Source organism: Portunus trituberculatus, chromosome 48, assembly GCF_017591435.1.
Source record: "Portunus trituberculatus isolate SZX2019 chromosome 48, ASM1759143v1, whole genome shotgun sequence".
In the NCBI taxonomy this organism is placed as follows: Eukaryota; Metazoa; Arthropoda; class Malacostraca; order Decapoda; family Portunidae; genus Portunus; species Portunus trituberculatus.
The window spans coordinates 20340831-20353347 of NC_059302.1; the positions used below are offsets into that span (position 1 = coordinate 20340831).

At 42.9% G+C, this 12517-nt stretch overlaps 1 protein-coding gene across 1 annotated transcript in view; it reads left to right on the forward strand.

Moving 5' to 3' along the window:
* The window catches only part of LOC123498447 (reelin-like), a 265988-nt gene that overhangs the window by 4631 nt on the left and 248840 nt on the right, over window positions 1–12517 (forward strand). The window contains exons 4-9 of the mRNA XM_045245551.1: window positions 1941–2277; window positions 2447–2556; window positions 2829–2950; window positions 5109–5176; window positions 8605–8713; window positions 11837–11932. Of these exons, the coding sequence (XP_045101486.1) occupies window positions 1941–2277; window positions 2447–2556; window positions 2829–2950; window positions 5109–5176; window positions 8605–8713; window positions 11837–11932 (842 nt within the window). The remainder of the gene's footprint in view (window positions 1–1940; window positions 2278–2446; window positions 2557–2828; window positions 2951–5108; window positions 5177–8604; window positions 8714–11836; window positions 11933–12517) is intronic.

Here is a 12517-nt window from a genome sequence, read left to right on the forward strand (position 1 = left end):
AAAAAGACCCACTTGAGTGCCGGCTCTCCAAATAGTGTAAAAGCGTCAGCCAAAATGATATAGTGATGGCGATAATAACAATAATAACAATAATAATAATAAGAATACTAGAACTAATAATACGTTAGTTCTTTGTAAGTGGGTGGGTGAATGGCTAGGAGAAAGTGGTTGTGGTATGTGGATGATGTGGTGCACGTTACATTAGTGTGTCTGTATCCACATACTGGCTTCAGGAGGGAATAGAAAAACCTAACTTTTTTCATACGGTAAGCCAAATTGTTTTGAAACTTTGATATTTTGTTTGAGGGGGACAAAAACAGGCTATTCTGTCCATTTCATCAAGTTTTGGTGAATGGTTGCGGAGAAAAAACTGCGTTGTTTTCGTTTTTTTTTTTATTTCACAGACTTTGTTTCAGTTAATTACTGTGAAAAAAGACATGAAAACTTTGTACATATACGGAACTATTTTTCTAATTTTTTTTTTTGTCTGAAAAAAAAAAAAAAAATCAAACGTTTCTGAAAAAAAGTCATCGTCTCTGTGTCTGTATCTCGTTTTCAATTGACATTATAAAAAATCTGGCTCCACTAAATATTGCATTTGAATTGTTCTTTAAGACTATACCAAACAAAAGGGGATCAGAGTTTACATCGATTTGGATACATTTTTGAAGTGTAAAAAAACTACTTTTGAGTTATCCGCTCCTAAAGATTTTTAAAAAAATTTGGTCATTGTTTTCATATTTGTACTCATCTCATTGACATGAAATTTTTACACATAATTGTGTATACAATGGTGACTTTCTGGAGCATGATAGGATGATAATGCATCAGATTCCCGCTTCTCAAGAAAGTATTGTTCACTCGTAAGTCAGGGCGTCGCGAGGCGCCATCAGCAGTGTCACATCAATCTGCTACATTACGAGTGGGCTAGACATCTTCCTGTTGATTAGTGTGTCGAGGTGACAAAGAGACACTGTGAAGGTATTATTACCAGTCTGGGTTTAACTTCTAACCTGTGTATCAAAATAATCTCTTGGTATAGTGTGGTCAACATTTATTTTTGATTGCATAATGATAATAGGCTGGTTGTGATGGTAAACTAGTCATGAAACGAATGTGTAGACAACATCTAAGAACATGTGTAAGGCACCCTCAGTGTATGGTGGGAGGAGCGCGACAAGGTCGCGGCTGCCTCACGCAGGAAGCGATGATATGCATATGAATTATGCATATTATCACAGCTATCAGTGACAGCTGTGCTTATTTATCATTGTCTTGGTTGCTTTACTACATCTTCTTGATGTTTCTGTTTCCAAATCTCGTTAATTTATGCCTGTAAGGACGATACGTCTGAAAATCATAGAGCAACAAACGTTATACCCCTCCTCCCCCATGTCCACCCAAACACTGGGTCTGTGATCTCACTCATCTCACTGCCAGCTTGCTCCACCTTCCTGCTGATGGCTAGATGCCAAAGGGTGAAATTTATCGAGAAAAAAATATTCATATAAAATCTTATACGTTGAAAATAAGCAATGTATGATACATAATTTTTTTTCCGCATTACTCAGGCGATGACGCAAGAATGCGGAGCATTTAAAAATGGCTTCTTGAGAGAAATGACATTTGATCTTTGCAAACGAACATCACAGAACGATGATTTAGGGTGTTATGGATCAAATGAACGAATAATCACACAAAAAAAAAATGAATATTTTCACTGAACCAAACCCTTATGCTTTCCTTCAGCAAGCCTGTCGTCAAAACATCTGAGTTAAGTCACATTTTTTAGGACCAAGTGGTTAGGGTGCCATATGTCCTGAAGCTCCTTGGGACTCAGGCCGATCTGCCTTGAGGATTGCGTGACCTGAGGGGGCCCTGTATGACCTGAATGTCACCCGCTTCGGTACCAAGTGCCTTCAAACCTCTCTCACCCCCAGGTTCTGACTAGAGGCTTCTCTGGAGGCAAACTGACGGAAGCAAATGTTGTTCAACCCGATCCTGTGGAGGAGGCTGAAGTGAGTGTGGTGGACTTGGGACCGCTGTCCGGGACACACCCCACCGACGCTGGCGGCGAGGCGGCGGGTGGCGTGGCGGCCAGCAGAGGGAGGGACGCGAGCCTCTTCGGTCCCGTGTCCTCGCCATTTTTCTTCATGTGCCAGTACCCGCAGACCGGGGAACCTTCAAGCCTGGAGGAGGAGGACGTGACGATAAAGGTTGAATTTGCTGGCCGGAAGGACCCAAGAGATGGTTACGAACCACACTCAGTGTACGAAGGTAGGTCCATGCATCAATACTCGTGACCATGTGATACCACCTCACAGGGCACCACTACACCTCACCTATACAATATTCATAACAATGCTTATGTTTCATCAGCAGGAGTGACAATACTCTCCTTGGTTCTCTCCTGAACGGTTCCCCTACCCATTCTATCTCTCCGCAGTGACAATCACCTCCAGCGTACTGTTTGACGGTATCCTGGTGACCGGAGTGCATGCCTTTACAAAGAAACTCACTGCCGCTCACCACCTCTCTCTGCCCGCCTCCCTACATGTGAGTGTCAGTCTTGCCAGGTCGACCAGCCAACATTCCCTTCCAGCAAAACAAAATAATTAATTTTCGACTCAGATTTCCTCTCTGCTTCTCTCCAATTCGCCCACAAGCATGCATTTGAAACGTACATTCCATTTGATTCTTGGATTTGAATTCTGTTTAAAATAAGTACAAACAACCAAGTGTGCACCTCAGTGTAGGTATGGTTAGCCTGTTTGTCTGTCTGTCTGTCTGTGTGGCCTATCTCTCCTAATCCTGTACCTGCACGGCAGGGCGGAGCGCCTGAGGGCCTGGCGTGTGCTGTCCTCCACTCCCACATCTCCAGACGCCCGCGCTCCCATCTCTCCTTCCTGTGGATGGCGCCGCCCTCCGGCACTGGATGTGTCGCTTTCATGTAAGTCAACTGATTTCTCCTTACCACAGTGTGATGAGAGTCGGGTGTGGGTGGGGCCCCTGTAGGCAGATGGTGGTGGTGGGGGCGTGAGTGGGAGCCCTATGGGCGGGTGGTGGTTGGTGGGGCGTAGGTGGGACCCCTTTTGGGCTAGTGGTGGTGGGTGGGGTGTGGGGTGGGAGCGTCGTGAGTGCATCTAGATAAACTACTTAAAATCAATTACTCGACAGTAAACTGTAAAATCGAATCGATCGCTCGAAATATTTTTTTTTTATTATCAATTGCTCGAACAGTGAATTGATGAAAATGCTTGGAAACACTCACCTTAGCAGTCAGTCATGCAGGACTTTCTCTGTGTGCTGAATTACCACACTGTGGCAGGGCTACTGTCTGTACGTGTGGCTCTCCCTTTTATCCCATTGCAGTCATATTCATTATCATCAGCCTTTCCTTATTGTCTTCCCTAAATTGTTAATACTCGACCCTGGATTAATTGTACATTCTTTATATTGTAAATTTACTGAATTTAACAATAATAAAACTCCTTGTAATTCCAATTATTTTCGTCAACCCATTATTAACTCATTATCATCATTATTATCATCATTATCATCCCCATCATTACCATCACTCTGTGCTTGTGTAGAAGAGAAAGTAAAACAAACCACAAAATAATGTGAATCGTAAATGCTGCTAGACAAATACACAAATAAAAAACTATTTATCATCATCACTACCACTGTATGTATGTATGCATGTTTGTATGTATGTATGTATGTATGAATGTGAATAAGAAAGGAAAAAATCAAACCTCAAAATAAAAAATTCGTATTACTTAAAAAAAAAAAAAACAACGGAGATACAAAAATGAAAAAATTCCTAAGACTTGCAGTGCGCTGATAAAACTCTATGGTCCCCACCCATCACATTTCACTAACTATGGGTGTACATACATTTTTCCCACCTTCCTTTGCGCTTTCTAAGTACTTTCAAGCTGTTCATGTTGCTAATGCCGTTATTGTTGCTGCATTGCATTTGATGCTTTTATTGGTGTCTGGGGATGCGTTGTCTGTGTGCTGCTGTTATTGACAGTGGCGTCTGTGTTGGGTGGAGTGGCGGGCACGACAAGGCGGTGGTGGTGGTGGTGGTGGGTGTTGACAGCAAGCAACGTGGGGAACGGTTAGAGAGAGAGAGAGAGAGAGAGAGAGAGAGAGAGAGAGAGAGAGAGAGAGAGAGAGAGAGAGAGAGAGAGGCTGTCTTTGTATTATACTGATCTCTCTCTCTCTCTCTCTCTCTCTCTCTCTCTCTCTGAACTACTTTGCTTTGTTAGATATTTCTCATTACACCAGTAATTTCGAGATATCTGCCTTTTCAGCAATTGATGATTCTGAAATCTTTTTTTCGTGCAATTGATTTCGAGCACTTTACTTTCGCGCGATCGATTTTGAGAAATTTATTGGATATCCCGTGAGCGGGTGGTGTTTGGTGGGGCGTGGGTGGGATCCCTTTCCACCGAACGCATTTCAAGTAAAGCTTCATAAAACAATATTTTCACAAACACGCGCTTGCCGCCGCTGGAAGAAATTATTTAGAATTTTAAGTGAACCTTCAACTCTGATGGTTATACTCGTCTTTTTTTTTTTTTTTTTTTTTTTGCGGCAAACTGGAAACTGTGTCCATACCAAAACACGAGTAATGTGCGTGCGTGTGTGTGTGTGTGTGTGTGTGTGTGTGTGTGTGTAATTCACTTTTGATCTGCTGCAGTCTCTGACGAGACAGCCAGACGTTACCCTACAGAACGAGCTCAGAGCTCATTATTTCCGATCTTGGGATAGGTCTGAGACCAGGCACACACCACACACCGGGACAACAAGGTCACAATTCCTCGATTTACATCCCGTGCCTACTCACTGCTAGGTGAACAGGGGCTACACGTGAAAGGAGACACACTCAAATATCTCCACCCGGCCGGGGAATCGAACCCCGGTCATCTGGTTTGTGAAGCCAGCGCTCTAACCAGTGTGTGTGTGTGCCTGTGTGTGTGTGCGTGCGTGCGTGTGTGTGTGTGTGTGTGTGTGTGTGTGTGTGTGTGTGTGTGTGTGTGTGTGTGTGTGTGTGTGTGTGTGTGTGTGTGTGTATAACACGTTTCTATACATTACAGATCCCAGGGCTCTCTTCAAGGCCAAATACTCTTCAAAGACTTGAAAATCTTGGAGGTATGCGAAAAAGGTAAGTTCAAACGGTTGTCTGTGGGTTACTCAACCATCCTGTGTGTAATTCACCACGGTTACCTGCTGGTCACTCAGCCAGTCTTCCCCATTACAGAGCGAGCTCAGAGCTCAAAGACCGATCTTTTCGGTTAGGACAGACCACAATTAACACACTCCACACACCGGGAAAGCGAGGCCACAACCCCTTCAGTTACATCTCGTACCTATTTACTGCTAGGTGAACAGGGGCTACACATTAAGAGGCTTGCCCATTTGCCTCGTCGCTTCCCGAGACTCGAACCCGGACCCTCTCGATTGTGAGTCGAGCGTGCTAACCGCCACACTACGCGGCGTGTGTATGTGTGTGTGTGTGTGTGTGTGTGTGTGTGTTTCATTGTTAGATCTGCTGCAGTCTCTGACGAGACAGCCAGACGTTACCCTACGGAACGAGCTCAGAGCTCATTATTTCCGATCTTCGGATAGGCCTGAGACCAGGCACACACCACACACCGGGACAACAAGATCACAACTCCTCGATTTACATCCCGTACCTACTCACTGCTAGGTGAACAGGGGCTACACGTGAAAGGAGACACACCTAAATATCTCCACCTGGCCGGGGAATCGAACTCCGGTCCTCTGGCTTGTGAAGCCAGCGCTCTAACCCCTGAGCTACCGTGTGTGTGTGTGTGTGTGTGTGTGTGTGTGTGTGTGTGTGTGTGTGTGCGTGTGTGCGTGTGTGTGTGTGTGTGTGTGTGTGTGTGTGTGTGTGTGTGTGTATTTACCTAGTTGTATTTACCTAGTTGTAGTTTTACAGGGCCTGGGCTTTACGCTCGTGTGGTTCCGTCTCCACATCTACACTTATCCAATTTTCCTTTAAAACTATGCACACTCGTTGCTGACACCACTTCCTCACTCAAACTGTTCCAAGTTTCAACACATCTTTGCGGGAAACTATATTTTTTTTACATCTCTCAGACATCTTCCCATCCTCAGTTTCTTACTATGCGATCTTGTGCTTCTAATGTCATATTCTTCTCTCAGGATTAGTTTCTCATTATCCACTTGATCCATTCCGTTAATCAATTTATAAACTTATATCAGATCCCCTCTCTTCTCTGTTCCAGGATTGGTAGATCCATAGCTTTTAGTCTCTCCTCATATGTCATCCCATTAAATTCTGGAACCATTCTTGTAGCCATTTTTTGTAGTCTCTCCAATTTCTTTATGTGTTTCTTTTTATGGGGGTCCACACAACTCCTGCATATTCCAATCTGGGTCTTATTATAGTACTTATCAATTTTTTCATCATTTCTTTGTCCATGTAGTGAAATGCTAATCCAATATTCCTTAGCAAATTATATGTCTCTCTGAAAATTCTATCAATATGGCTTACCGGTTGATTATTTTCTTCCATCGTCACTCCCAAGTCCTTTTCCTTTTTTTACTTTTCTAGTTCTATTCCATCTTCCATCTTATAGATTCCCACTGGTCGTCTTTCACTCTTTCCCATTTCCATGACATGGCTTTTGTCCACATTGAATTCCATCTCCCATTTTTAACAACATTTCCAGATATTGTTTAAGTCTTCCTGCAGTATTTCACAATTCTCTTTTTGCTTTATAACTCTGCACAGTTTCGCATCGTCCGCAAACAGATTTATGTAGCTGTCTACTCCCTCTGGCATGTCGTTTATATATATGAGAAAAAGTATTGGCGCCAATACTGACCCCTGTGTGTGTGTGTGTGTGTGTGTGTGTGTGTGTGTAATTCACTTTTGATCTGCTGCAGTCTCTGACGAGACAGCCAGACGTTACCCTACGGAACGAGCTCAGAGCTCATTATTTCCGATCTTGGGATAGGTCTGAGACCAGGCACACACCACACACCGGGACAACAAGGTCACAACTCCTCGATTTACATCCCGTACCTACTCACTGCTAGGTGAACAGGGGCTACACGTGAAAGGAGACACACCCAAATATCTCCACCCGGCCAGGAAATCGAACCCCGGTCATCTGGCTTGTGAAGCCAGCGCTCTAACCACTGAGCTACCGGACCGTGTGTGTGTGTGTTGTGTGTGTGTGTGTGTGTGTGTGTGTGTGTGTTATTTATCTATCTATTCATTATTTATTAATTTATTCACTCCAATCTTCCCCATTAAGAAGCGAGCTCAGAGCTCATAGACCGATCTTCTGGTAGGACTGAGATCACATTCCACACACCGGGAAAGCGAGGCCACAATCCATCGAGTTACAACCACCTACCTTCTTGTTGCTAGGTGAACAAGGGCTACACATCTAGAGGCTTGCCCATATGTCGTTCGCGCCCAAGACTGGAATCCGGGCCTTCTCAGTTGTGACCCAAGTGTGCTAAAGTGTGTTTATATGTTTATGTGTGTGTGTGTTGTCAAGCGTGCTAACCACTACACTACGCGGTGTGTGTGTGTGTGTGTGTGTGTGTGTGTGTGTGTGTGTGTGTGTGTAATTCACCTCGGTCGCCTACTGGTCACCCAGCCAGTCTTCCCCATTACAGAGCGATCTCAGAGTTATAGACCGATTTTCGGGTAGGACTGAGACCATACCACACTCCACACACCGGGAAAGCGAGGCCACAACCCCTCGAGTTACATCCCGTACCTATTTACTGCTAGGTGAACAGGAGCCACACATTAAGAGGCTTGCCCATTTGCCTCGCCGCGCCGGGACTCGAACCCGGCCCTCTCGATTGTGAGTCGAGCGTGCTAATCACTACACTACGCGGTGTGTTTCACTGTTTGATCTTCTGCAGTCTCTGACGAGACAGCCAGACGTTACCCTACGGAACGAGCTCAGAGCTCATTATTTCCGATCTTCGGATAGGCCTGAGACCAGGCACACACCACACACCGGGACAACAAGGTCACAACTCCTCGATTTACATCCCGTACCTACTCACTGCTAGGTGAACAGGGGCTACACGTGAAAGGAGACACCCAAATATCTCCACCCGGCCGGGGAATCGAACCCCGGTCCTCTGCCTTGTGAAGCCAGCGCTCTAACAACTGAGCTACCGGGCCGTGTGTGTGTGTGTGTGTGTGTGTGTGTGTGTGTGTGTGTGTGTGTGTGTGTGTGTGTGTGTGTGTGTTCATAGTAAAATTCTGTTTTTATTTTTACTTACTTCATCGTCGTCCGACTGAATGGTTACATACACCATGGCATTCTTACAAACATTCTCTCTCTCTCTCTCTCTCTCTCTCTCTCTCTCTCTCTCTCTCTCTCTCTCTCTCTCTCTCTCTCTCTCTCTCTCTCTCTCTCTCTCTCTCTCTCTCTCTCTCTCTCTCTCTCTCTCTCTCTCTCTCTCTCTCTCCTCTCTCTCTCTCTCTCTCTCTCTCTCTCTCTCTCTCTCTCTCTCTCTCTCTCTCTCTCTCTCTCTCTCTCTCTCTCTCTCTCTCTCTCTCTCTCTCAGATGTGGCGGGTCAGTTGCAAATTCTGGAGTCTCTCTTCACGGGGCGAGACCAGCACGGCTATGTCTTCAGGGATGACTTCGAAGGACCCAGCCTGGACACCTCCATCTGGTAAGTGAATTCCACGTAAAGCGCGCCGATTGTACGTGTGCCAGAGATGTTGCATAGGATGAAACAATTTTCTCAGTGGCCTTATCTTAATTATGAGTACTGCGCTAGTCCTAGTAGGATGTGTAACCGAAAGTTTAATGAATGGATTCATGTCATATTTTTCGTGACTGCAGCGTCACAAAACAGGCTCAGTGATCTAAAACGCTTCGTGCACTTAGAAAGACTGTTTTCCAAGTCCACAAAAAACAAGGTTTCATGCGTGTTTTAAGTTTGAGATGAAAAGCTTGTTGAAGTTTCACCGGAATTATGAGAATATTCTAGGAAATCACAATATTTCTTATTGTAAGTATGATGAACACATAAGACTAGCGAGAAAAATAGGAATAAGGGCAAATATTAGACAAGACTACACAACATCTTGGAATGTAAAATACATACATACGTGGATCGATCAGCACTGTCTCTACAAGGTCATAAGACACTGTTTCTCCAAATCCTTCCTGGCAGTATTATGAGAAGACTAACGTATGTGGCAAAGGAAAAGATGAGACTTGAGATGGGTGGAAATAACTTAATCAATCTCAGATCTACTGATTCTACTGTTTTGCCAGTCTTAGTGAATGAGGATTTTGATTTTGGGTAGCACAGGTCAATGGAGTGTGTGTGTGTGTGTGTGTGTGTGTGTGTGTGTGTGTGTGTGTGTGTGTGTGTAATTTATTTACCACGGTCGCCTGCTGGTCACCCAGCCAGTCTTCCCCATTACGGAGCGAGTCTTTTACCATCCGATCTTGTGCTTCGAATGTCATATTCTTCTCTTAGGATCAGTTTCTCATTATCCACTTGATCCATTCCGTTAATGAATTTATAAACTTGTATCAGATCCTCTCTTTCCCTTCTCTGTTCCAGGGTTGGTAGATCCATAGCTTTTCGTCTCTCCTCATATGTCATCCCTTCAAATTCTGGAACCATTCTTGTAGCCATTTTTTGTAGTCTCTCCAACTTTCTTATGTGTTTCTTTTTATGAGGGGTCCACACAACTCCTGTATATTCCAATCTGGGTCTTATTATAGTACTTATCATTTTCTTTATCATTTCTTTGTCCATGTAGTAAAATGGTAATTCAATATTCCTTAGCAAATTATATGTCTCTCTGAAAATTCTATCAATATGGCTTACCGGTTGATTGTTTTCTTCCATCGTCACTCCCAAGTCCTTTTCCTTTTTTATTTTCTCTAGTTCTATTCCGTCTTCCATCTTATAGATTCCCACTGGTCGTTTTTCACTCTTTCCCATTTTCATGACATGGCTTTTGTTCACATTGAATTCCATCTCCCACTTTTTATTCCATTTCCAGATCTTATTTAGGTCTTCCTGCAGTATTTCACAATCCTCTTTTTGCTTTATAACTCTGCACAGTTTAGCATCGTCCGCAAACAGATTTATGTAGCTGTTCACTCCCTCTGGCATGTCGTTTATATTATATGAGAAAAAGTATTGGGACCAATACTGACCCCTGTGGCACTCCGCTTTCTATTGCTCTCCACTTGGACTTCATATCTTTAACTACCATCCTTATTTCTCTCCCCCTCAAATAATTTTCCATCCATCTCAATGTGCTTCCTTTTAAGCCACCCTTCTCCTCTAACTTCCACAGTAACCTTGCATGTGGCACTTTATCAAACGCCTTTTTAAATCCAAATAAATACAGTCAATCCATCCCTCTCTCTCTTGTACTCTATCAACTATTCTAGAGTAAAAACTCAGTAAATTTGTTACACACGACCGACCATTTCTAAAACCAAATTGGCTATTTGATAATAATTTGTTGTCTTCAAGGAACTCGATCCATTGTTTCTTTATTACTCTTTCACACATCTTGCATATTACACTAGTTAGTGATACCGGTCTGTAATTTAAAGGTTCTTCCTTCCTTTCTTATAATATGGGAACCACCTCGGCTCTTTTCCATTCTACTGGTACCGTACCAATTTCTATTGAGCATTTAATGATGTTGTATATAAGACTTTTTTTTTTTTTTAGTTCTTTCCTACATTCTTTTGATATTCTGCCTGAGACTTCATCCGGTCCCATTGCCTTCTCTTCATCTAATTCCGTCATTAACTCTTTTATTTCAAGCTTGGTTACTTTAATCTCTTTCATATAGACGGACTCTCTACTACTTTTAAGGTCTTTCAGCATCCCGTTCTCTCCTTTTAACCTTTCTATTGTTTCTTTTTGCCTTATTTTTCCATTTATGAATCTGTAGAACAATTTCGGTTGCTCCTTACATTTTTCGACAATGTCCTTTTCATAGTTTCTTACCTCTTCCTTCCTCACCTTAGCATATCAATTTTTCACTGCTTTGAAATTTTCCTTATTTTCTGGATTTCTATTTCTCTTCTACCTTTTCCATGCTCCATCTCTTTTCTCCTTTGCCCAAGCACATCTTGCATTAAACCAATCTTTCTTTCCTTCTTCTTTAGGTCTATATTTCGGGACATATTCCCTGACTCCTGCTATGTATATTTCCAAAAATAAGTCATATTTCTCTTGCACCCTCTCTGAGTTTTCCATTTCCTCCCAGTTAACGTTGTTAAAATAGTTCTTGAGGTGTGTGTGTGTGTGTGTGTGTGTGAATGTGTGTGTTAGAGTTTGTTTCGGAGTATCAGCAAGCTATGAAGTACAATTAGATAATATTTGTAATATGTACAAGATATAGTTTTCATTGCTAATTAAGGCATTTTGTTAACAAATATTTTTGTGGTCAATAAACTGTATTAATTTTATCTATCTATCTATAATCTGTGTGTGTGTGTGTGTGTGTGTGTGTGTGTGTGATGCGTCATCCTCCTTGTGTATTGTGCAAGAAGTATGAGAACTAATAATTAAATATTTAGTAATCATATTTTGAGACAGTGATCACTGATTTTTGTTACAAAATGCCATATTTTTTGTTAAATATACACAATTAAGGAATCAACAGTGAAATTTATTTATTGAATTAATCTAAATCTAACGTAATCCTTAGATTTTAACACTATGTTACCTCAATATCATAAGAACTTAAGCCTCCTACCGTATGATCAAGAAGAGATCCATGATTTTTATATAATGTATGTTTAGGAAAGAAATGCGTGGCGGCGCTTTGAGTGGCAGTGAGGCAGCCGGCAGTCAGGGAGCCACTGCAGCTTTCACCGAGCGGGACGCGGCTTGCTCACTGCTCCTCTAGATCTGACCACAGGTGGGTCCTAAGCTACTTGCACTGCCCGTCACTCGCCTCGCCCCCATCTAGCACTACTCTGAAGCCAGCTATTGACTAATCGTGCTGTCATGTCGCATAAAAGCCGTGTGACGTTCTTTTTTTTTCATGTTCCTCATGTCATCCTCCATGGCCCTTCTTTCATGTCACCTGCCAGTTATGTCCCGCTCCATGTCACCTACCAAGCATGTCACTTTCTACTTGTCCTGGTGTCAAGTCTCCTTCTATTTGTTTCAGTTTCCTAATCATGTCATCTTCTACCGGTTTTCTATCATGTCACTTTCCGTTTATGCCATGCCACGCTGCGCTTCACTTCACGTCACCCTCCCAGCGTTCAACCCTTAATAATGTCACTAAACGTAAATTCATGTCTTTTTCTGGTAGATTTCCTTATATTTCGAATTAATTTCCATATTCTTTCCAATCTTCCCATCTGAGACAATTATCAGTGAGTACAGGTGACACGCATATAAGAAAATGCGTCTCTGTGGTAGTGTTTACACTTTCAAGGAAATTTCCTTGTTTTAAGGAATTTTGACTTACAG